The sequence below is a fragment of the Mustelus asterias genome, chromosome 13, assembly GCF_964213995.1.
Source record: "Mustelus asterias chromosome 13, sMusAst1.hap1.1, whole genome shotgun sequence".
Classification (NCBI taxonomy): Eukaryota; Metazoa; Chordata; class Chondrichthyes; order Carcharhiniformes; family Triakidae; genus Mustelus; species Mustelus asterias.
The window spans coordinates 52,540,850-52,565,002 of NC_135813.1; the positions used below are offsets into that span (position 1 = coordinate 52,540,850).

A 24,153-nucleotide genomic window follows, 5' to 3' on the forward strand; every position below is an offset into this window, starting at 1 on the left:
CCTCTGATCTCTTGGCCAGCTTCCCATTTTCTACCCTCATTAAACTTGAGATAATCCTATTGCGCATTAAGTCCCACTCACACATCACCACTATTCTTGTTGATCTAATTGGCTTCTGGTTATCCCACTACCTTAGATTTAAAACCTTCATCCTTGTATTTAATTTGTGTCACGTCCTACAGCCCTTCCTTCGAATTTTCCAATTCTTTTACTCTGGCTTCTTGTGCAATCCTTATCTCTTTGTTCAACCTTTGGCACTTGTGTCTTCAGCTTTTTAGACCCTGTTCTGTGGCAATGATCTAACGCTAACAGTGAATATGAATGAGTTTAAGTTTTTTATTAGTGTCACAAGTAGGCTTGACACTGTAGCACTACAAGTAGTAGCACTGCAATGAAGTTACTGTGAAAATCCCCTAGTCGCCACACTCCGGCGCCTGTTCGGATACCCTCAGGGTGCCTGGAAATATTCTGATGGTAATTTTAGTGAGATCTACCTTGGATCTCAATGGATTGGCTTATGTGTGAGCAGAACTGCCGTCTTTTTGATCCTGTTCCTAGCTGCAATGTAAATTACTATTTCATGTTTCTGTAGGATTTGTTAAAACACACACCAGCAAGTCACCCAGATCATCCTTTGCTGCAAGATGCTCTTCGTATTTCGCAGAACTTCCTGTCCAGTATTAATGAAGAAATCACTCCCAGGAGACAGTCAATGACTGTAAAGAAAGGCGAGGTGAGTTTCTTTGTCAAACCACAAGCATAAATAAATCTGTAGCTCATACTGCTAACTTATGGACACAATTCTCTAGTTGTCACCTAACCAGAGTTTTATAAAGGTTTAGCATAACTTCACTGGTTTTGTACTCGATGCCTCTATTTATGAAGCCCAAGTTCCGATATGCTTTGCTAACAACTCTCTCAATATGCCCTGCCACCTTCAAAGTTCTATGCACGTGCACCCTCAGGTCCTTCTGCCCCTGCACATCCTTTAGAACTGCTATTTAGTCTATATTTATTAAATTGCTTTCGTAAAGTTTAAGTGCACGTAACTTTACTTTGATTCTTAAAACAGAGCAGATCTCAGCCAAAAACATGAAATAAATATATCAGATATAAATGGAATCCAGTAAGACTGTGTTGAACCTGAACTGATGTATACCTTTCAGCAAGAAATTTTTGTCACGTGTGTTCGATGTTTACAGGTTTCTGAACTGACTGTTAGTTTGCATGTGTGATATTCTGTTTACATTTTGGCATTCCTTTACAATTTTGTTTATTTATGTAACCAGTACATGCAGCCATTGGTTCTGTAAGAGTCAAGAGTCAGTTGCTGTGGACCTGGCGTCACATGTAGGCCAGAACAGATAAGGACGGCAGAGTTCTTTCACTGAAGGACATTAGTGAACCAGATGGGTTTTTACAACAATCGACAATGGTTTCATGGTCGTTATTAGATTTTTAATTCCAAATTTGTTATTGAATTTAAATTCCACCATCTGCCACGGTGGGATTTGAATTCAGTTCCCAGGCATTACCCTGTTCTGTAAACATCAATATTCTGTTTCTAACACAAATGGTTCTTATATCCATTTCCCTTGGCTGTTAAAACTCATAACAAAAGACACAAAAGTCTAATTTATTTGTACAATCAGGAAATGGGGAGGCAGTGGCATAATGGTTTTGCCCCTGGACTAGTAATCCCAGAGAACCAGGATAATGCCTGGGAACTGAATTCAGATCCCACCGTGGCAGATGGTGGAATTTAAATTCAATAACAAATTTGTAAGCAAGGCAAACAGTGTTGAAAAGACAAGTTTAAAGGCTCTGTGCCTTAATGCGTGGAACATTTGTAATAAAGTGGATGAACTAATTGCGCAGATAGATGTAAACGGGTACCATATAATTGGATTACGGAGACATGGCTGCAGGGTGACCAGGGGTGGGAATTGAATGTCCCAGGCTATTCAGTATTTAGGAAGGACAGGCATAAAGGACAAGTTGGTGGAGTGGCACTGCTGGTTAAAGAGGAAATTAACAAAATAGTGAGAAAAAAATATTAGCTCTGACAACATGGAGTCTGTATGGGTAGAATTGAGAAATATCAAGGGGTAAAAAGCATTAGTAGGTGTCATATATAGACCCTAAACTGCAGTGGTGATGTTGGGAATGGCATTAAACACGAAATTAGAGATGCATGTGATAAGGGAATATCAGTGATCATGGGTGATTTTAATCTGAATAAGAAGTCTCACAACACCAGGTTAAAGTCCAACAGGTTTATTTGGTAGCAAAAGCCACTAGCTTTCGGAGCGCTGCTCCTTCGTCAGGTGAGTGGGAGTTCTATTCACAAACAGGGCATATAAAGACACAAACTCAATTTACAAAATAATGGTTGGAATGCGAGTCTTTACAGGTAATCAAGTCTCAAAGGTACAGACAATGTGAGTCACCTCACCTTGGAGACTAAGGTGCTGAATCTTAATAAAGGAAACTATGAGGATATGATGCGTAGTTGGGCTTGATAGATTGAGGAGAGTTACTTAAAGGGATGACACAGTGGATAGGCAATGGCAAACATTAAAGGAACACGTGGGGGAACTATAGTAATTGTTTATTCCTGTCTGGCACAAAAGCAAAATGGGTAAGAAGGCAAATCCATGGCTTACAATAGAAATTAGAGAGAGTATCCAATCTAAGGAAGAAGCATACAGATTGGCCAAGAAAAATAATAGGTCTGGGGATTGGGAGCAGTTTTGAATCCAGCAAAGAAGGACCAAGGGATTGGTTAAGAAGGGGAAAATACAGTACGAAAGTAGGCTTTGCAGGGAATATGAAGACTGACACTAAGGGCCCGATTTTACCATTCGGGCGCAAAAACTTGATAAAGTTGGGTGTGAGGTGATTAACGCAATCCATGCCCGCGTCCGCACAGATGCCCACTTTACCAAGTCCAGAAAATGGCCGCGATCGGAATCGCACCCGAAACGGGTGCGACGTCAATTTAAATGCATGTGCATGCATTTAGATTGCCTTAATGAGCTGGATGCCCAATCTTTTGCATTTCCCTCTTTACCATTGCATTCGCCCATCCAGATTTGGCGCGAAACAGACATGCTCAGCAAAAGTCTGTTTAGGGTGCTCCAGCTTCTGAAGAGGTAAGTTCAGAGCTTCCGGCAGCTCTCACTCAGATCGGTGGGGGGGGGGGGGGGGGGGGAGGCGGGCAAGATCATTCTCTGGTAGGGGGGAGGGAGGAGGAAGCGAGTCAGATGTATCTCTGAAGCTGTTGGTGGGGGGGGGGGGGGGGTGCTGTGTGGGCAGATTACTCTTTGGTGGGGGAGGGGAGGGAGGATAGATCATTCTCTCGTGGGGGAAGGGGGAGGGAGGGCCAGATCATTCTCTGATGGTGTGGGGTATGGGGGGGGGGTGTGGCGGGTGGAGGGAGGTGAGATAGGTCAGATGTATCTCTGGTGGGGGGGGAGGGGAGATGGAGGGAGGCCCGATCATTCTCTGGCGCAGAGGGGAGAGGAGGAGGAGGGCCAGATCTCTCTCTGGTGGGGGAGGGGAGGAGGGTGGCCAGATGGTTCTCTGGTGGGGGAGGTAGAGAGGAGGGAGGGCCAGATCGCTCTCTGGTGGGGGGGAGGGGAGGGGGAGGCCTGACGGATCTCGGGGGTGGGGGGGGGAACAGGGGCTGGGGGGGTCCGCTGCCATTCTGTGGGCAGTCGGTTGGGGGGAGGGGCAGGGGGTCACGATCGGTCTGGGTAGCGGGGTGGGTGGATAAGGGGAACAGTTATTTTGTGGGTGTGGGGCGATGTCTGTGGAGTCGATTGCTCCCGGGCCGCTTTATCCGCTTTTTGCAGTCCAGGAGCAATGTGTTTTTCAAATTCTTCACTGCGCATGCGCAGTTGAGGGCTCCGATCGGACCAGCAGCATTTCGGGTGTGATAAGCCCCACCTACAGCGTGATTCAGACTCGCAAATTTTTTTCAGGCTGAGTGCGTATGGGGGCGCCTGAGAACAGGTTTCCAAGTCGATTTGAATTGCGCCCAGATTCAGCATTTAGAATCAAAATGGCAAAATCGCCCCCTAAGAGTTTCTGTAGTTACATGAAGAGAAAGAGGTTGGTGAAGACAAATGTGGGTCCCCTACAGATAGAAATGGGGGAATGTATAATAGGGGAAAAAGAAATGGCCGAGCAACTGAATACATACTTTGGTTCTGTCTTCACAAAAGAGGAGACAAATCAAATGCCAGAAATGTTGGAGAATGCAAGATTTATTGAGAGGGAAGAACTGAGGGAGATCAATATTAGCAGAGAAATGGTGCTGGAAAAAATTGATAGGATTGAAGGCGGATAAATCCCCAGGGCCTGATAATCTATATCCCAGAGTACTTAAGGAAGTGGCTCTAAAAATAGTGGATGTATTGGTGGATGCATATTCTATAGACTCTGGAACAGTCTTTGCAGGTTGGAGGTAGCTAATGTCACTCCAATATTCAAAAAGGGAGGTAGAGAGAAAATAGGGAATTATAGACCAGTAAGCTGAACATTGGTAGTGGGGAAAATTCTCGAATCCGTTATCAAGGACTTTATAGCAGAGCATTTAGAAAGCAGTGGCAGGATCAGACAGAGTCAACATGGATTTATGAAGGGGAAATCATGTTTGACAAATCTGTTGGAATTCTTTGAAGATGTAACTGGTAGAGTTGACTAGGAGGAACCAGTAGATGTGGTATATTTGGACTTTCAGAAAGCGTTTGACAAAGTCCCGCACAAGAGATTATCGTGCAAGATTAAAGCGCATGGGATTGGGGAAAGTATTGAGATGGATAGAAAACTGGTTGGCAGAGAGGAAACAAAGAGTAGGAATGAATGGGTGCTTTTCAAATTGGCAGGCAGTAACTAGTGGGGTGCCACAGGGATCGGTGCTGGGACCCCAGCTATTCACAATATATGTTAATGATTTGGATGAGGGAACAAAATGTAACATCTCAAAGTTTGCAGGTGATATCAAATTGGGTGGGAGGGTGAACCGTGACGAGGGTGCAGAGATCCTTCAGAATGATCTGAACAGGTTGGGTGAGTTGGCAAATCAATGGATGCAGTGTAATTTGGATAAATGTGAGGTTATTCACTTTGGAAGCAAAAACAAGAAGGCAGATTATACCTGAATGGCTATAAATTGGGAGAGGGGAGTGTCCTTGTGTACCAGTCACTGAAGGTAAGCATGCAGGTGCAGCGGGCGGTCAACAAGGCAAATGGCATGTTGGTCTTCATTGCAAGAGATTTCAAATACAGGAGCGGGGACACGTTGCAATTATACAGGACCTTGGTGAGGTTGTGTGCAGTTTTGGTCTCCTTTTCTGAGGAAGGATCAAAGAAAGAAATCATGGAAACCCTACAGTACAGAAAGAGGCCATTCGGCCCATCGAGTCTGCACCGACCACAATCCCACCCAGACCCTACTCCCATACCCCTACATATTTTACCCACTAATCCCTCTAACCTACGCATCTCAGGACACTAAGGGGCAATTTTAACATGGCCAATCAACCTAACCCGCACATCTTTGGACTGTGGGAGGAAACAGGAGCACCCGGAGGAAACCCACGCAGACACGAGGAGAATGTGCAAACTCCACACAGACAGTGACCCAAGCCAGGAATCGAACCCAGGTCCCTGGAGCTGTGAAGCAGCAGTGCTAACCACTGTGCTACCGTGCCGCCCCAGGATGTTCTTGCTCTTGAGGGAGTGCGGCGAAGCTTTAACAGGCTGATTCTGGGGATGATGTATGAGGAGAGATTGACTAGGTTAGGATTGTTTTCGCTGGAGTTCAGACGAATGAGGGGGGAATCTCATAGAGACTTATAAAATTCTAACAGGACTAGACATAGTAGATGCAGGGAGCATATTCCCGATGGTGGGGGAGTCCAGAACCAGGGGTCACAGTCTGAGGATTCAGGGTAGACCATTTAGGATGGAGATGAGACATTTCTTCACCCAAAGAGTTGTGAGCCTGTGGGATTCATTACCACAGGAAGTAGTTGATGCCAAAACATTGCATGTATTCAATAGGTGGCTGGATATAGCACTTGGGGTGAATGGTATCAAAGGTGATGGGGAGGAAGCAGGATTAGGTTATTGAGTTGAATGATCAGCCATGATCATAATGAATGGTGGAGCAGGCTCAAAGGGCCAAATGGCCTCCTGCTCCTATCTTCTATGTTTCTATATTCAATCATGTTTTCATCATCACCACATAGCTCAGTGTCATCTGCAAATATCAATGACCATGACACTTGCTGTCTCACTTACTCAGTTGGAACATCCACAACCATCAGGAAGAGTTAGAGGCTCAATGCCGATCCTTAGTCCAATCCAGGGAGTCATCCAAGGCCGGAATTTAACCCGGGTCCCTGGCGCTGTGAGACAGCAGTGCTAACCAGTGTGCCACCCTGCTGCCCATATCGATTAATACAATATTTATGTTGCACTAGCCTTCCTGATATTTTTCCATCACTTGTCTCAGTCTGGCCTTCATGAATTTCCACTACTTTTCTCAGTCTCTGATCCATGACCTCTCCCATAACTTGAAGGTTTTTTTGCAATCTTCCTTTTAATGTGCCTCCATGCACAGTTCCAGAAGGAACTTCCTCTTATCATAGCACAGTTGTTCAGGACCTGCACTCTATATTCACCTGGGAAGGCCCATACTTTCGCTGGTATCTCATCAGTACCACTGCTCTGCGTTTTTCATTCCTGTCAGCACTGATTTCTTCCATATTGATTGTAGGCGTCATTCCTTGATTTGCAGCTACCTCTTCTGTCTTTGTTCTTGGGTTTTCTTCATTGATATGCCAGTTAAAGTATTGGCCCACCTGTCTCTCGCCATATTTGGGTTATCTGCATCTTTGGTTGCATGTACATTTCCCATGTCTTTTGTTAATTTTTCTCTACTTGCTGCTGTCCTAAAGATGTATTTCTATCCATTTTTGGTATCCAGACTTTCATACATTTCTTCAATTGCCAGGGATCTTTCTCTAGCTGTCACTTTCTTTGCATTTCTTATCTTTTTGTACAGCTGTTTATCATCTTTGAGCCCTGACTTTCTACTTCTTGAACAGTTCCCTCTTTTCTTTGATTACATTGTCAGCGTTTTCATTCCACAGCCAAGTTTCTTTTCCAGCTTTTCTCCTCCCTGATAATCTTTCACATACTTTTTCATCAATTTTCCTAATCAAGTCTGTTGTAAGTTATGGGTGAAATTCTCCCAAAAAATGACTAAGCGTCATCTCCGGTGGGAAAAGTGGTGAGAACTCTGCCGGATGGGTTGGCACGATCCAGATCACAATTCACCCACACTTAGTCATCTTTTGAAACTTGGGGAGATTCTGATGCAATTCTCTTACATTTAGTGCAAAAAATAATTCCCCCACGTGAATCATGTCGAGGCAGAGTCCTCAGGTGTCTGATTCGCCCGCCTTGGGGCTCAGCTGTTCACTGCTAACAAGAGGGAACTGCTTTTAACTGGTCCCTTAGCACTCACTCCCAGTCATCCCCCATGTGTTTTCTGCATTTTCGGAAACGGGTGCTGAGTATTGCCAGTTGGTATGACACAGCAAACTCCAGAATCTTCTTGGCTCCTCTTCAGTTGCTCCTCCAAAACCCTCTCCACCTGGATAACCTTATATTCTGCTCTTTGCAAATATGCCCACTAAGACCACCTGTCACCACTAGTCTGTCGGTGCTTGATGTTTAAAAAAAATTAATTATTTTGTGGGGTGCAGGCAATGCTGGTGAGATCAGCAAAATTTTTAACCCAGCGACAGCAATGAAACTATGATATAGTTCCAAGCTAGGCTGCTGTATGGCTTGAAGATGAATTTGCAATTAGAGGTGGCCTCATTAGACTGCTGCCCTTGTCTTTCTATGTGGCTAGGCCATGGGTTTGTTTTCAGCAGCTTTCTTTCTCCTTCATGGTCGTGGAATGGATGCTAATCGAACAGGCGACTTTGTCCTGGATGGATTTGAACTTCTTGAGTGTTGTTGGAGCTGCACTCATGAAGCAAATGGCGAGTATTCCATCACACTCCTGACTTGTGCTTTGTAGATGGTGGACAAGCTTTGGGGAGTCAAGAGGTGAGTTACTCACCACAGGATTTCCAGCCTCTAACCTGCTTTTGTAGCCACACTATTTATATGGCTAGTCCAGTTCAGTTTCTGGTCAATGGATGTTAATTCTGTTACTGATTCTGTCTACTTGCTAGCACTTCATCCTTTATTTGTTCACTTGGTACTAACTCAATCATCATTCCTTCTCCCATCCTGTCCATGGTAGTAAAGTTTATATCCACTACATATTTTGCTTGCTTTGTGCCCTTCCACTTTGTTTCCTGTAGACACATGATTTGTACTTCTTTTCTCACCATCAGGTCAGTTACTTTAAAGTTTCTTTCCTGTATGATTACTGAACTTAGTTTGGTCATCTTAACCTCTTCTTTAGCCATCCTCATCCACTGGATGGTAACCTTTGTTCTTCCCTCACAGAGTTCTGGTCAACTCCTGCTCCCATTTCTCAAGATCTTTTGGGACCCTTATTTCCATTCATATAAACCATTATTTGTTTTGGCAGGTGCTTTACAACCAATGCTGTTCCTGCCTAGACCCTCCCAGTTTATCTAGATTTGGGATGAACACCAACACATGCTGGCTTGCCTGTACCAATGGCTGGGTTCTATGTTTATGTCACTACTGTTAGTGAAACAGAACCCACACTGGGATGAACAATTTTGGTTGTAGATACATTCTATTATTTGTAATTCATCCATAGTGGGATCAGGAAACAGCTAGCTGGACCATTGTTCAGTAATGTTCCACTTGTAAAAGTCAATAGATGTTGTTCTTGATGGTTTCCTGAAAAAGTGTCACTAATGTCCCTTGCTATTTTGCACTAATATCAACGTTAATTAAAGATAAAGAATATGTCTTCCCATCATAAGACTGCTTAAAATTCAAATGTTTTTTTCTGATTAAGATAAGCCAGCATCACTCTAGTTGTCATTTGAAAGTGAGTGGTCATAATAACATTGTGAGCAGGTTGGGATGGATTACAGTGAGAAGGAGCTGTTCAATACAACTAAAATGGCAGGATCCATGAAGTATTTTGGATTAGTGATTCTTATCCTCAGTTATTATTTCAACTCAAACTTTTTATGCTCAGTAATTGCTGCAATAATAACAGCAGCGTATTCCCCAGAACTGAAGAGCAATTTTAATTTCCTCATGTGGACAAAAAGAACAAATTGAAAAATATTTCAGAAGTATAAGTCAATACAACTTCAACTAAAGCAGCACTGAGACCTTGAGTCATAGAAATTACTGGTCACAGTGAGGCCTTTTATTCCAGCACAACTCTACCTGTGCTAATTCTTCAACTACAAATGTTCACTCTAATCTCCTCTTATACTCTTAAATTCTTCCATTAAACATTCTCCGATTCTTCTTGAAGGATCTAATCTACAGGTTCTATTAACCGATGTCAATCATGACCTGGATTTTGCAGCAAAGAAAACGGAAGCTGCCTGTGTGCAATGTTATTAAAGTGCAACCTGCAGTGCCCAAGCATGTGCATTTAAAGGTGGCAATGTGAAAGTTCCTGCCTGAGATGCTGGTTCCTCCAGAAAGTTTGCCATATTGGAGACTTGCCCAGGGACTTAACATTGAAACGCATGGAGGCAAATTTTCCCATTTTGCCCGCCATGGAAATTGTAACGGGCGAGGAGCGGACCGTGGAAAGGTCCGTTGACCTCGGGTGGGATTTTCTGGTTTCAGGGCGAGTGCAGCTGGAAAATCCTGCCCATTGTGTGAAGCTGCTGTACTCTGATTAAAGACCCACTAATTTTGACACAAGTTTTAACATTTGTTCATTCCATTGTATGTAAATTTTTAACACCAGTTTTTCAATTGTAGTGTTTTATTCCATCAGATTTAATTATTGTTAGACGTTTTTTAAAATTAAGTAATTCTAATATCTTTTTCTTTCTGTCTCATTTATCTTTCTTTTCCTCTATTTCAGTACATGATATGACATTGAATTAGCTAATCTGACTTATATTACCTGATTCAGTTACTGGATGCCTCGGGAAGGATTCTTCAACCTGATGCGCTAAGGAGATACACAACTTGTTGCCCCATTCACAAAATTCTCAGTTGCCTTTTAGAGGGTACTGGTCCACCATAGCTTCATAATTACAGCAAGTTTAAGTGCAAGTCTATGGAAAGGCTATAGGCAAATATAGGAATGCCTAATGTCATTCACTCAGCACTGACTACAACAGCCAGGCCAGAATTTCTTCTAATTTCCCCATTTATTTGCATTGTAATCTTCACTATAAGTTTTGTAATGCTTATGGATTTCATAGAATTAACAATAGCTCGGGGATGCATGGAATGTTTCTAATTTGATGGTGCATGTATTTGAGCTCTTGTTTCTCACTTTGGCAGATACTATGGGAGGAGAAAACTCAGCAATAGAATTAAAATTGGTTAGAAATAAGAATGGTTAAAATGTTAATGACAACAGCTAAGAAAGGTCAAAAGAGAATAATGATGCTTTCAGCCACTTCAGCCTAACTTAGTTCACCAGTCCAGCAGTACCTTACAGTCTCCCCATTATGGTATCCAACTCTTAAACTATTTCAGGAATTTCACCACCACTATGTGAATGGTTCCTAAGATATAGGAGCAGAATGAGGCCAATCTATCCATCGAGTCCACTCCGCCATTCGATCATGGCTGATATGCTCCTCATTCCCATTTTCCTGTCTTCTCCCCATAACCTTTCAACCCATTACCAATTAAAAGTATGCTCCCCCTTAAATTTACTCACTGTTCCAGCATCCTCTGCACTTTGGGGTAGTGAATTCCACAGATTCACAACCCTTTGGGAGAAGTAGTTTCTCCTCAACTCTGTTATAATTTGCTACCCCTTATCCTAAGACTATGACCTCTCATCCTAGAATGCCCCACAAGAGGAAGCATCCGCTCTACATCTACTTTATCCATACCTTTTATTATCTTATATACCTCAATTTGATCTCCCCTCATTCCTCTAAATTCCAGAGAGTATAGCCCTAAACTCTTCAATCTCTCTTCAGATGGCAAACCCCTCATCTCTGGAATCAATCTAGTGAATCTCCTCTGAACTGCCTCCAATGCCACTACATCTTTCCTCGAATACGGGGACCAAAACTGCGCACAATACTCCAGGTGCGGTCTCACCAATGCCTTGTATAGGTGCAACAATACTTCCTTACCTTTATATTCTATTCCTTTAGCTATGAATGCCAAATTCCATTCGCTTTCTTTATTATCTGCTGTACCTGCATGCTAGTTTTCTGTGACTCATGAACGAGGATACCCAGACCCCTCTCCACCGGAGCACCTCAAAGTCTCTCCCCATTTAGGGAAGTTGGTAAAAGAGGGGGAGGTGTGGCATTGTTAGTCAAGGACAGTATTACGGTGGCAGAAAGGACTTTTGATGAGGACTCGTCTACTGAGGTACTTTGGGCTGAGGTTAGAAACAGGAAAGGAGAGGTCACCCTGTTGGGAGTTTTTTATAGACCTCCGAAAAGTTCCAGAGATGTAGAGGAAAAGATTGCAAAGATGATTCTGGATAGGAGCGAAAGTAACAGGGTAGTTGTACTGGGGGACTTTAACTTTACAAATATTGACTGGAAAAGCTATAGTTCGAGTACTTTAGAGGGGTCGGTATTTGTCCAGTGTGTGCAGGAAGGCTTCCTGACGCAGTATGTAGATAGACCAACAAGAGGCGAGGCCACACTGGATTTGGTACTGGGTAATGAACCAGGCCAGGTGTTAGATTTGGAGGTAGGTGAGCACTTTCGTGACAGTGACCACAATTCGATTACGTTTACTTTAGCAATGGAAAAGGACAGGTATATACCAAAGGGCAAGAGTTATAGCTGGGGGAAAGGAAATTATGATGCGGTTAGGTGAGATTTAGCTGGCATAGGTTGGGGAAGGAAACTGCAGGGGATGGGCACAATTGTAATGTGGAACTTGTTCAAGGAACAGCTACTATGCGTCCTTGATGAATATGTACCTGTCAGGCAGGGAGGAAGCAGACGTGTGAGGGAACCGTGGTTTACTAAGGAGGTTGAATCACTTGTGAAGAGGAAGAAGGAGACTTATGTTAAGATGAGACGTGAAGGCTCAGTTAGGGCGCTTGAGAGTTACAAGTTAGCCAGGAAGGACCTAAAGAAAGAGTTAAGAAGAGCCAGGAGGGGACATGAGAAGTCTTTGGCGGGTAGGATCAAGGAAAACCCTAAAGCTTTCTATAGGTATGTCAGGAGTAAAAGAATGACTAGGGTAAGATTAGGGCCAGTCAAGGACAGGAGTGGGAAGTTGTGCGTGGAGTCTGAAGAGATAGGAGAGGCACTAAATGAATATTTTTCGTTGGTATTCACACTGGAGAGGGACAGTGTTATTGAGGGGAGTACTGAGATGCAGGCTGTTGGACTGGATGGGATTGATGTTCATAAGGAGGAGGTATTAGCAATTCTGGAAAGGGTAAAAATAGATAAGTCCCCTGGGCCGGATGGGATTTATCCTAGGATTCTCTGGGAGGCTAGAGAGGAGATTGCAGAGCCTTTGGCTTTGATCTTTGTGTCGTCATTGTCTACAGGAACAGTGCCAGAAGACTGGAAGATAGCAAATGTTGTCCCCTTGTTCAAGAAGGGGAGTAGGGATAACCCTGGTAATTATAGACCGGTGTGCCTTACTTCTGTTGTGGGCAAAGTATTGGAAAGGATTATAAGCGATAGGATTTATAATCACCTGGAAAGGAATAATTTGATTAGGGATAGTCAGCACGGTTTTGTGAAGGGTAGGTCGTGCCTCACAAACCTTATCGAGTTCTTTGAGAAGGTGACCAAAGAGGTGGATGAGGGTAAAGCGGTTGTTGTGTATATGGATTTCAGCAAGGCGTTTGATAAGGTTCCCCATGGTAAGCGTTTGCAGAAAATACGGACACATGGGATTGAGGGTGATTTAGTGGTTTGGATCAGGAATTGGCTAGCTGTAAGAAAACAAAGGGTGGTGGTTGATGGGAAATATTCATCCTGGAGTTCAGTTACTAGTGGTGTACCACAAGGATCTGTTTTGGGGCCACTGCTGTTTGTCATTTTTATTAATGACTTGGTGAGGATGTGGAAGGATGGATTAGTAAATTTGCGGATGACACTAAAGTCGGTGGAGTTTTAGACAGTGCGGAGGGAAGTGGCAGGTTACAGAGGGACATAGATAAGCTGCAGAGCTGGGCTGAGAGGTGGCAAATGGAGTTTAATGCGGAAAAGTGTGAAGTGATTCACTTTGGAAGGAGTAACAAGAATACAGAGTACTGGGCTAATGGTAAGATACTTGGTAGTGTGGATGAACAGAGGGATCTGGGTGTCCATGTGCATAGATCCCTGAAAGTTGGCACCCAGGTTGATAAGGTTGTTAAGAAGGCGTACGGTGTGTTAGCTTTTATTGGTAGAGGGATTGAGTTTCGGAGCCAGGAGGTCATGCTGCAACTGTACAAAACTCTGGTGCGGCCGCATTTGGAGTATTGCGTACAGTTCTGGTCGCCGTATTATAGGAAAGATGTGGAAGTGTTGGAAAGAGTGCAAAGGAGATTTACCAGGATGTTGCCTGGTATGGTGGGAAAATCGTATGAGGAAAGGCTGAGGGGCTTGAGGTTGTTTTCGTTAGAGAGAAGAAGGTGACTTAATAGAGGCATACAAGATGATCAGAGGATTAGATAGGGTGGATAGTGAGAGCCTTTTTCCTCGGATGGTGTTGGCTAGCACGAGGGGACATAGCTTTAAATTGAGGGGTGAGAGATATAGGACAGATGTTAGAGGTAGGTTCTTTACTCAGAGAGTAGTAAGGGCGTGGAATGCCCTGCCTGCAGCAGTGGTGGACTCGTCAACGTTGAGAGCGTTCAAATGGTTATTGGATAAACATATGGATTATATTGGAATAGTGTAGATTAGAGGGGCTTTAGTTTGGTACCACTGGTTGGCGCAACATCGAGGGCCGAAGGGCTGTACTGCGCTGTAATGTTCTATGTTCTATTTAGGTGATCAGTCGCCTTCCCACTTTTGCGACCAAAATGCATGGTAAATTAATTGTATTATTAAATATATAAAGATAGCACATAAAGAGAGATTTCTGGGACACTGGATGTTCGTGAGGGCACAGGCAAAAAATGTGCGTTCTATAAATAAATCTAGCATTAAGATTAGTATCTGGTTCAGAATGACTTAAAGCAGTACCCTATCCATTCCATGTATTAATTGTTCTTTACTTTTTACTCGCTTGACCCTGCATTCCTCTGTCTTATTCAAGTGATTTACTTTGAAGCAATTTTGCCAGCAGTCACTAAATTCAAAAGGATGACGATTAACCTGTTAACTTTGAATCGTATCATCCAATGATGCTTACTTCTTTTCCTTGTTTTCTGATTAAAGCTGACTTTGACATTTGACTTTGTCACAGTAGACATTATCACATTACTGTTTCTGGATGTTGAATTTCCTACATAACAGCAGTACTGTACTTCAAAAGTACCTCATAGGCTTTAGGACATCCTGTGGTCGTAAAAAGTGCTATATAAATGTAATACTTTCGTTATTCCTTCTTTGCTTTTGGCAATGTGCCCGTGGCTCATAACAAATTCCTTACTTTCCTAGACAGGCCCAGGCTGGAATTTTCTTGTTTACTTGTTGGTCTGTTTATGTATCTATAATTATCGGCAGTTGCATGTTTCAGTAAATACTTTAACTGGTAAAAGAGTGCCAGCAGGAAGTTTCAAGAAGGGTGGAATTACTTGACAGAGATCCAACTTTAAAATATAGCGGCAACTTCTTTATTTCCATACTGAAAGATAATCTTTACTTTGGGATTGACAGAAAATAAACATTAAAGTAGGGGAGAAATTAGATACCACATGTCTCGGTACAAAGACCGTGGAACTGTTTCAAACTCAGACACAAGGACAGAGCTGAGAAATGTGGGAAGCATCTGAGTCAAGGTGAAATGGAGTGAACAGAAAACCAGACGGAAAGATAAAACAAAATGTTGCAGTAGAGTAAGAGGATGAACTGGGGATTAAAGAGTGAAAGAACACTACCAGCTATGTTGAAAGATATGAAATACAATTTTCTGCACTTTCTTCATCACAAAGAGCTAGACTCAGAGATATTAAACCTCTTAACTTGTACCAGGCAGAAAACAATTCCTATCTTACGAAAAAGATTCTAAGTGCTGAACGAGAGAGAAAACAAGAGAGAATCACATTGGTTTTCTTGGCCAGCTGCAAGGGCCTCAAACTTATGGCATGTTGGTCTTCATTGCAAGAGAAAAAAGAGCCAGGATGCAATTCTTGTGGGGCGGGAAGGCAGCTGCTGAGCTCTTGGGGCGCTGTTGCACAGGTGCCCCGATCTCCCAGTGTATGGGAGATCTCTTGCTGCCCCACCTGCCCCTGCAGCACCAGTCAGTCGACACAGGTTTCAACCACACAATCCGCCAGTGCAGATACTATCACCTTAGAACATAGAAAAAATACAGCACAAACAGGCCCTTCGGCCCAAAAGTTGCGCCGGTCATGTCCCTACCTACCTAGGCTTATATATAGGCTTACCTATAATCCTCAATCCTATGGAGTCCCATGTACTCATCCAGAAGTCTCTTAAAAGACCTTGGTGGGACATGTTAGCGGTGAGACTTCTGGGTCAATCTGATGTGCAGGAAAATGCAAGAGAGACTGTCAGCAACACTGCAGCAACTGCGAGGTTATTGGGAGGAGTTCCACAGCCTTCAGGTGCAGGAGATGGTCTGGCATTGCGTGATACCCTAGCCAATACTACAAGGGGTATTCGCAATGGAAAAGCCTGGGTCAGGAAATGGTCAACATGGGTGGCAGGGTCCAAGGCACAGCCAAGTTCCAGAGAGCCATGGCTGAGTCCTAGCGGGCCACGGTTGAGGGCCTTGGGAGCATTCTGGAGACACAACGGGTCATGGCTCCGGGCCTCGAGAGCATGGCCCAGGCACAGCGGGGGCTGCAGAGCTTGGTCCAGTCCTCTTGCTACGGGCATCGAGAGCTTGGGCCATTGCCAAGGGCTCGCACACCCATGGGGTGAATACAGTTGTAGGACTCGGAGCACCAGGTGATGTTGGGGTTTTTGGAGCTCAGTCCGGTTGCTCCACCGTCCCATGGAATGACCCAGTGGCCCATTGGCACCCAGGGGGAGGAGTAAGGGCTGGAGACCATTCCCGGGCCTTCTACTCAGGAGAGTCTGGCCATTGCTAGGTCTTTCTGACACCAGTGCATCTCAAGGGCAACAGGATGAACAGGTGTACGTGCCACCAGAAAGTCCCTCCAGGTCCCGGCTCTTCAGGGGGCGCGCACAGGCCACGGGGAACGGAATGCAGCTGACCGCCTCCCTATCCAGAGTACATACTGGGGCGACACCTTGATGTAGCGGTAGCCCACGAAAGATCAAAAAATTGTAAGGTCACCAAGAGGGCACAGGTGAAGGGCTGCACTAGTTAGATTTAGGGAAATAGGCACTCTTTAGAATCGCATACAACTGTTATATTGCACAGTTAACTATCACCACTTAATGTTATTGCACCGTTAGTTTCACCAAAAAATGTTATTGCACCCTAAAGCTGTGACTTGCGTGTCTGTGATTCGCCTCCCACAGGGAGGACCGTACCCCGACTAGACCCAGAGGGGCTCCAAGCATCGCTCTGCATGGCAGAGGCCCTTGATCCCACCAAATATATGATCCCCATATTCCAGCACCTGTGCCTGACCACTGACTGGTGTTTGATTCCAAGCATTCATGCCAAACTGTACCAGCAGTGTGTGCCCTGCAGGCCCACTATGTCATTCAACCTGGCATGGCATCCCCCGGACCCGGAGGATTGCAAACCACCCCCCCCTTTCCCGGGGCATTGCAGCGGACGGTGGTGCCCCCAACCCCCACCCAGGCACCAGTGTGCAGTCAGAGAAAAGGTAGGAGCCAGACTTGTTTTGCACCACGGCAGCATCATAGTGTGCCCCGTAGCGAATTGTCATCACCCTCCTGCCTGGTCCAGCTAACAAGGCCAACCCAAGCCCATCATCCTGCCCTGCTCTGCCAGAGCCTTGCTGCCACCCACCACCTGTCGTTCATCCACTCCTCTTCCTCCTCCACATCCTCCTGGGCCCCCTCCTCCCAGGGCCGTCTGCCTGCTCGGCCTTCTCCCCCTCTTCCAGGAAGTCTCCCTGCTACTGTGCCAGGTTGTGGAGCGCACAGCACACCACCGCAATGCATGAGACTCTCAGGGGGCTGTACTGGAGGGCTCCGCCAGTGTAGTCCAAGCACCGGAACCGCATCCTGTTCATGAACCACGGTGCCTGATGTTTTGCAGACCGCAGAGCAATTGCCCCATGCACGTTCAGCATGCTGGCGATGGCAGAAAAGCTTCCTGCTGGGCCTGGTCCACATCGAAATGGATATTCTGCCTTGCCCAGGTGAACAGGGCATCCGTGGACACACTTGTGGACTGAGGAATCCCACAGAGGTCTCCACCAGAGCAAACTCACAGACATGGGGAGAACGTGCAAACTCTGCACAATCAGTCACCTAAGCCCGGAATGGGATCCAGGTCCCTAACTCTGTAAGACAGCTGTGTGAACCTCTATGCCACCGACAGGATAAATACAGCAGTGGTGACGGGTAGCATAGAGGTATACAGTTAGGAGGTAGTTGCCCTAGGAGTTATCAACATCAACGCTGCACCTCACAAGGTCTCATGGTATCAGGTCAAACATGAATAAGGAAACCTTCCGCTGATTGATCACCACCTACTCATCAGTATTCCATGTTGAATGCCACTTGGAGGAAGCATTTGATTGAAACATAAGATCCGAGGGGTCTTGACAAGATGGATGAGAGTAGCAAGAGTACAGAATGTACTTTGGATGGGAGACTTCATTATCCGTTACAAAGAGTGGTTTGCTAGTACCACTACTAACTGAGCTGGCTGAGACCGAAAGGACATAACTACTAGACTAGTGGTGAGGAAACCACCAAGAGGGATAAACCTACTTGACCTGGTGCTCACTCAATTACCTCTCGCAGATACATATGTTGGTGTCAGGAACTCACCAAGACAGTACATTCCAAACCCATAACCTCTACCACCTAGGACAAGGGCAGCAGATATGTGGGAACACCACCATCTGAAGGTTCCACTCCCAAGCCACTCACCATCCTGATTTGGAAATATATTGCTGTTCCTTCACTGCCACTGGGTCAAAATCCTGGAACTCCCTCCATGACACACTGTGGGTGTACCTACACCACATGGACTGCAGTGGTTCAACAAGGTTCACCACCACCTTTTCAAGGGCAATTTAAAATGCTGGCCTAGCCAGCGATGTCCACGTTCTGAGAAAGAATGATAAGAAAAGAGCCCTGCTGTTGAGAAAGAGGAGCAAACAGTCCAGGTGTGAGCTGTGTGATGAGAGGTAGGACAGGGTGTATGACTTCAGGGAGTACGCAATCAATGATCGGAGAAGGAGAATGGAACATAAGTATAATGAAAAGTATGATAGGACGTTAAAGGAGTGATAAATTCAGATCAGTGAGAGGTGGAATAGAACCAGAGAGATAAAAACAAGAATGGACCAGTGGAATAATAGATGAATTGGGATGTGTGAGAGTAGAAGTATAATGCAACCAGTTTGATACAGTTACTGTACAAAATATACTATGCTCTAGCTGAAATAAGGAGCACACTGCCATCCAGTGGAGTTATTCTGAATAAGTAACATCACGGTAGCACAGTGGTTAGCACTGCTGCTTCACAGCTCCAGGGACCTGGGTTCGATTCCCGGCTTGGGTCACTGTCTGTGTGGAGTTTGCATATTTTCCTCGTGTCTGCGTGGGTTTCCTCCGGGTGCTCCGGTTTCCTCCCACAGTCCAAAGATGTGCGGGTTAGGTTGATTGGCCATGCCAACATTGCCCCTTAGTGTCCTGAGATGCGTAGATTAGAGGGATTAGCGGGTAAAATATGTAGGGATATGGGGATAGGGCCTGGGTGGGATTGTGGTCGGTGCAGACTCGATGGGCCAAATGGCCTCTTTCTGCACTGTAGGGTTTCTATGATTTCTATGATTCTAAGTAGCGTTATGTTGCAACTGTACACAACTCTGGTGCGGCCGCACTTGGAGTACTGTGTGCAGTTCTGGTCCCCACATTACAGGAAGGATGTGGAGGCTTTGGAGAGGGTGCAGAGGAGGTTTACCAGGATGTTGCCTGGTATGGAGGGGAGATCCTATGAGGAGAGGCTGAGGGATTTGGGATTGTTTTCGCTGGAAAGGCGGCGGCTAAGAGGGGATCTTATTGAAACATATAAGATGATTAGAGGTTTAGATAGGGTGGATAGTGATAGCCTTTTTCCTCTGATGGAGAAATCCAGCACGAGGGGGCATGGCTTTAAATTGAGGGGGGGTAGTTATAGAACCGATGTCAGGGGTAGGTTCTTTACCCAGAGGGTGGTGAGGGATTGGAATGCCCTGCCAGCATCAGTTGTAAATGCGCCTAGTTTGGGGGCGTTTAAGAGATCCGTAGATAGGTTCATGGACGAAAAGAAATTGGTTTAGGTTGGAGGGTCACAGTTTTTTTTTTTAACTGGTCGGTGCAACATCGTGGGCCGAAGGGCCTGTTCTGCGCTGTAATGTTCTATGTTCTATGTTCTATGTTCTAAGTGCCAGATGACAAAAGAATGAAAAGCTGTATTTGCTTAATAAAGTGAAACAGTTTCAAAGTTTAAATTTAATGACTTTTTTTTAAGGCCCTCAATGTTAAATGTTTTCCTTTATACTTTATACTCGGTGCACTAATTAAGTCAGGAGACGCCAGGCTGGAGGGATTTATGAAATACGGTAGTTAACATAGGGTCATTGAAATTTACTGTGCGGAAGACTATTCGGCCTTTCTTTTCTATACCAGCTGATGAAAAACCATCCAGCTTAATCCTACTGTCCAGCTTTTGGTCTGTAGCCTTGTAGATTACAGCACATCAGTTGTACAGGGCATTGGTGAGACTACATTTAGAGTACACTGTACGGTGTTGGACTTCTTTTTTAAGGAAGGATGTAAATGCATTGGAAGTAATTCAGAGAAGGTTTACTGGACTAATACCTAGAATGGGTGGGCTGTCTTATGAAGAAAGATTGGAGAGGTTACGGTTGTATCCGCTGGAGTTTAGAAAAGTAAGAGGTGACTTGATTGAAACACAAGATCCTGAATGGTCTTGACAAGGTAGATGTGGAGGGGATGTTTCCTGTTGTGGAGGAATGTAGAACTAGAGGTTACTGCTTAAAGATAAGGGGTCACCCATTTAAGACAGAGATGAGGAGAATCTTTTTCTCTTGATGACTTGAGTCTTTGGAACTCTCTTCCTCAAGTGGCAGTGGAAGCAGAGTCTTTGGGTGTCATTCATCAAAGTTCATAAGCATTCATTGCTGATCTGGACCATAGTTCTCTGGCCGTTCATGCCAGTGGGATTCTCTGGCCCTGCTAGTGGTGCACCCTCTGCCGCAGGTTTTCCTGCAGTGTGGTGGCTTCAATGCGAATTCCCACTCTCAGCAGCAGAACCAGAGAATCCTGCCACCAGCGAATGACGCGCCACCAAGAAAACACTGAGGGGAGGTCAGAGAATCTCGCCCTTGACTTCAAATGGTGTAATTTGGAACGAGTATTCATTCATGTGAAAAAGGTTCCTTTACGCTTGGGAAAAAATACCTTGAATGAGTGTCATTAAAAGCATTCAAAAATACTCTAAAGCCATCGTTTCTTGTCAAGGTTGTGAAAACATAATCTTTGTTCAAAAATGACCATTAGTAATTGGAAGCACTTGAGAATTCAAGGAAATAATGCCTTCTCCGACTCTGGGGGGACAGGCATTGTGCCAAGGTTGGGGAGTTGGCGCAGTGAAGAAATAGTCAACAATGTAAGTAGCTCAGTGGTATCAAATTTAGAGGTATGTAAGGAACTAAGAAAGCTAGCAACTCAAGGCTCTGCGACAGTACCTTCCAAATTCACAACCTCTATCACATAGAAGAACAAGAGCCTAGACGCACGTAGACATCACCACCTACTAGTTCCTCTCCAGGCCACACAAAATCCTAAGTCACCATTCCTTCACGGTTACTTAGTCAACGTTCTGGAACTCCCTTCCAACAGTCCCTGTCAACTTGGTTGCTATTTGTCAGTATCGGATCGCTGAGATCCAGGAGCTGGGTGGACAATGTGGCCCAGAACAACAAGAACAATGGTATCAGCCTCCACCAACTGCAGCTCACCATGAGCAAAGACGAGGAGCTCAACAGGCTGCTGGGAGGAGTCCTCGTAGTCCAGAATGGGGTCCTATCTGATAGGCCATGTCTGTCCAAGAAAACCGGATTTCCCAGCAAGGTTTGTGCTGCAAGGTAAAAGATAATAGAACCATAGAAAATTACAGCTCAGAAACAGGCCTTTTGGCCCTTCTTGTCTGTGCCGAACCATTTTATGCCTAGTCCCACTGACCTGCACTTGGACCATATCCCTCCACACCCCTCTCATCCATGAACCCGTCCAAGTTTTTCTTAAATGTTAAAAGTGACCCCGCATTTACCACTTTATCCGGCAGCTCATTCCACACTCCCACCACTCTCTGCGTGAAGAAGCCCCCCCTAATATTCCCTTTAAACTTTTCTCCTTTCACCCTTAACCCATGCCCTCTGGCTTTTTTCTCCCCTAGCCTCAGCGGAAAAAGCCTGCTTGCATTCACTCTATCTATACCCATCAAAATCTTATACACCTCTATCAAATCTCCCCTCAATCTTCTACGCTCCAGGGAATAAAGTCCCAACCTATTCAATCTCTCTCTGTAACTCAGCTTCTCAAGTCCCGGCAACATGTGACATAATGTGAATGAATGTTTTTAAAGTAAACAGTGCATCACGCAATGCATAGGTAAAACCACAATTTTGCGGTATAACAACACCCCTACCCTACACCAGTTCTCCTCAGATCACACATCCTCTACCATAAGTCATCAACGTCAAGCACCAAGCTCTGATAGCCCAGACCCTCCCCTCCACCTTAGGACTGTCGATAATGTATTTACATCTGACTGTGTGTCAGCCCGACCACAAACACCGCCTCATGCCTTGGGCCAATATATGGCCCACCCTCTAACCTTGACTCTCTTCCTCCTTCCTCCAGCCTCCTCAAGCCCCTTCCCACCAGGCACTCACCACTGTCCTCTAGTCTTGCCTTCAACATATCATAGATAAAAGTTTGACAAGAATTTAATTTGTGGATTCTTGGATCAGTACGAGCATTTAAATTGTTGGATTTTCCTAAGGTGTCTCATGTGGACATGCCTGGCTCTCATTGATTAGATATCTGCTGCCTTGAAAAGTTCCTGAGATAACAGTCATTTTGTTAAGCATTCATGAAAGAAATAAGATATTTTGCAGTGACACAAAGGGAGGATTCAATGATTGCTAGATTTCAGAATGGTCCTGGGGATTAGCAGGGTAAATGAGGGTTACGGGAATAGGTCCTGGGTGGGATTTTGGTCGGTATAGACCAAAAGCCGCCTCCTGTACCGCAGGGATTCTATGAACTCCAATGTAAAGTCCAAACCTTTGTCACTATTCAACTGACAGGCATCTAGCACTCAAAATATTCAAATTGTTGTTCCCAGTCCAAAGTTGAAATTATGACCTTTTTGTAAAAAATATCCTGGCCCAAGTATCCAAATAATGCAAAGTCCTTCCAAATTTTAAAAGAAAAATCTACTTAGTGAAGATATGCTTTTCCCAACAGTAGCTTTTACCTTTACACAAATCAGGACCAATGCAAATTAAACATGAATTACCAGATACTTCAAATGATAATTTCACTTTAAATAGTCAATATAACAAAGATATTATGCAACCACAAACATCCATATCACTCCTCACAGAACTGTGGCACTACTCGGCTATTCAGTTTTATATATTATTCTTCATTCACGCAGGGTAGATCGGGGGTCCTATCCGACAACTTTCACCTTCAGGTTTCACGGGAACGATCATCATTAGCAAGGCACACTTCGACAATCCTCTCTTCCTTGGATCATGACAGTTCTGATAGTGCAGCTTTCCAGAATTCCCTTTTTACTGACCAATCAATAACACACCATTCACGGTTTGGCCACTTGTAGAAAAACACGTGACTGTTTAGCATTTTCCAAGCTATTCAAACAGCTTTCCAGGTTTTAGCCAGCTTACACATTACCTCCAAGAGCTTCTGTCTAATGGAAAAACTGATCTCTTCTTGAAAGAGATTTTCTTCTTCTCATAAGAATTCAGTTTCCCAAATCTTCCAAGGTCCAGAGCAGCAAAATATGAACTGTACATTGGGACGCTGTAGAAGCCCTGACACACACCATGCACTATAATTGCCAAGAAGTTCAAACTTCTGGGCTGATTGTGCTGCCCGGAGTCTTTAGCTATGAGCTCAGTGTTGGAGACTTGGGCCAGATACACGGGTCTTACCCAGATCCCTGCCCTGGAAACGTGACATTGGTTAATCTCTGGTATAACTCAGTGATCAGCCAGCATAACTGAACATAACATTATAGTGATTTCCCCTCATTTTTTGCAGAGATCAGAAAGGGAAAAGTGATTGATTTTCACCTCCCATCCAGCCCTCGCCGGTGCCTGTATCCAATACAGGGACAATAATGTTTGTGATAGGACCCAATTACTGCTTTTCTGGAGCTGTACTAAATTGTTTGAGATTCAAGATTAAACCTTGGATTCCTGACACACACATTTCCTGGGGTAGGATTTTAAGGATGGTGAGCAATCAGCGCTCGCCATCCTGAGAATCGGTGTGTAATGCGCAACTGCCAACTTTTGAACTCTTACTGCCATTTAACATTCATTTGAGTGTTATCCGCCATCAGAAGGAAGTCCCACCCATGAGAGCTGTTGGCCAACCTAGCCAGGCAAGCAGTGCAGTGCCCAGAAATGGTACTGCACTGCTCTGCCTGGGA

General features: G+C 44.7%; 1 protein-coding gene across 1 annotated transcript in view; it reads left to right on the forward strand.

The window, feature by feature from the left end:
• The window catches only part of LOC144502618 (breakpoint cluster region protein), a 632,965-nt gene that overhangs the window by 311,388 nt on the left and 297,424 nt on the right, over nucleotides 1–24,153 (forward strand). The window contains exon 8 of the mRNA XM_078226759.1: nucleotides 593–733. Within this exon, the coding sequence (XP_078082885.1) occupies nucleotides 593–733 (141 nt within the window). The remainder of the gene's footprint in view (nucleotides 1–592; nucleotides 734–24,153) is intronic.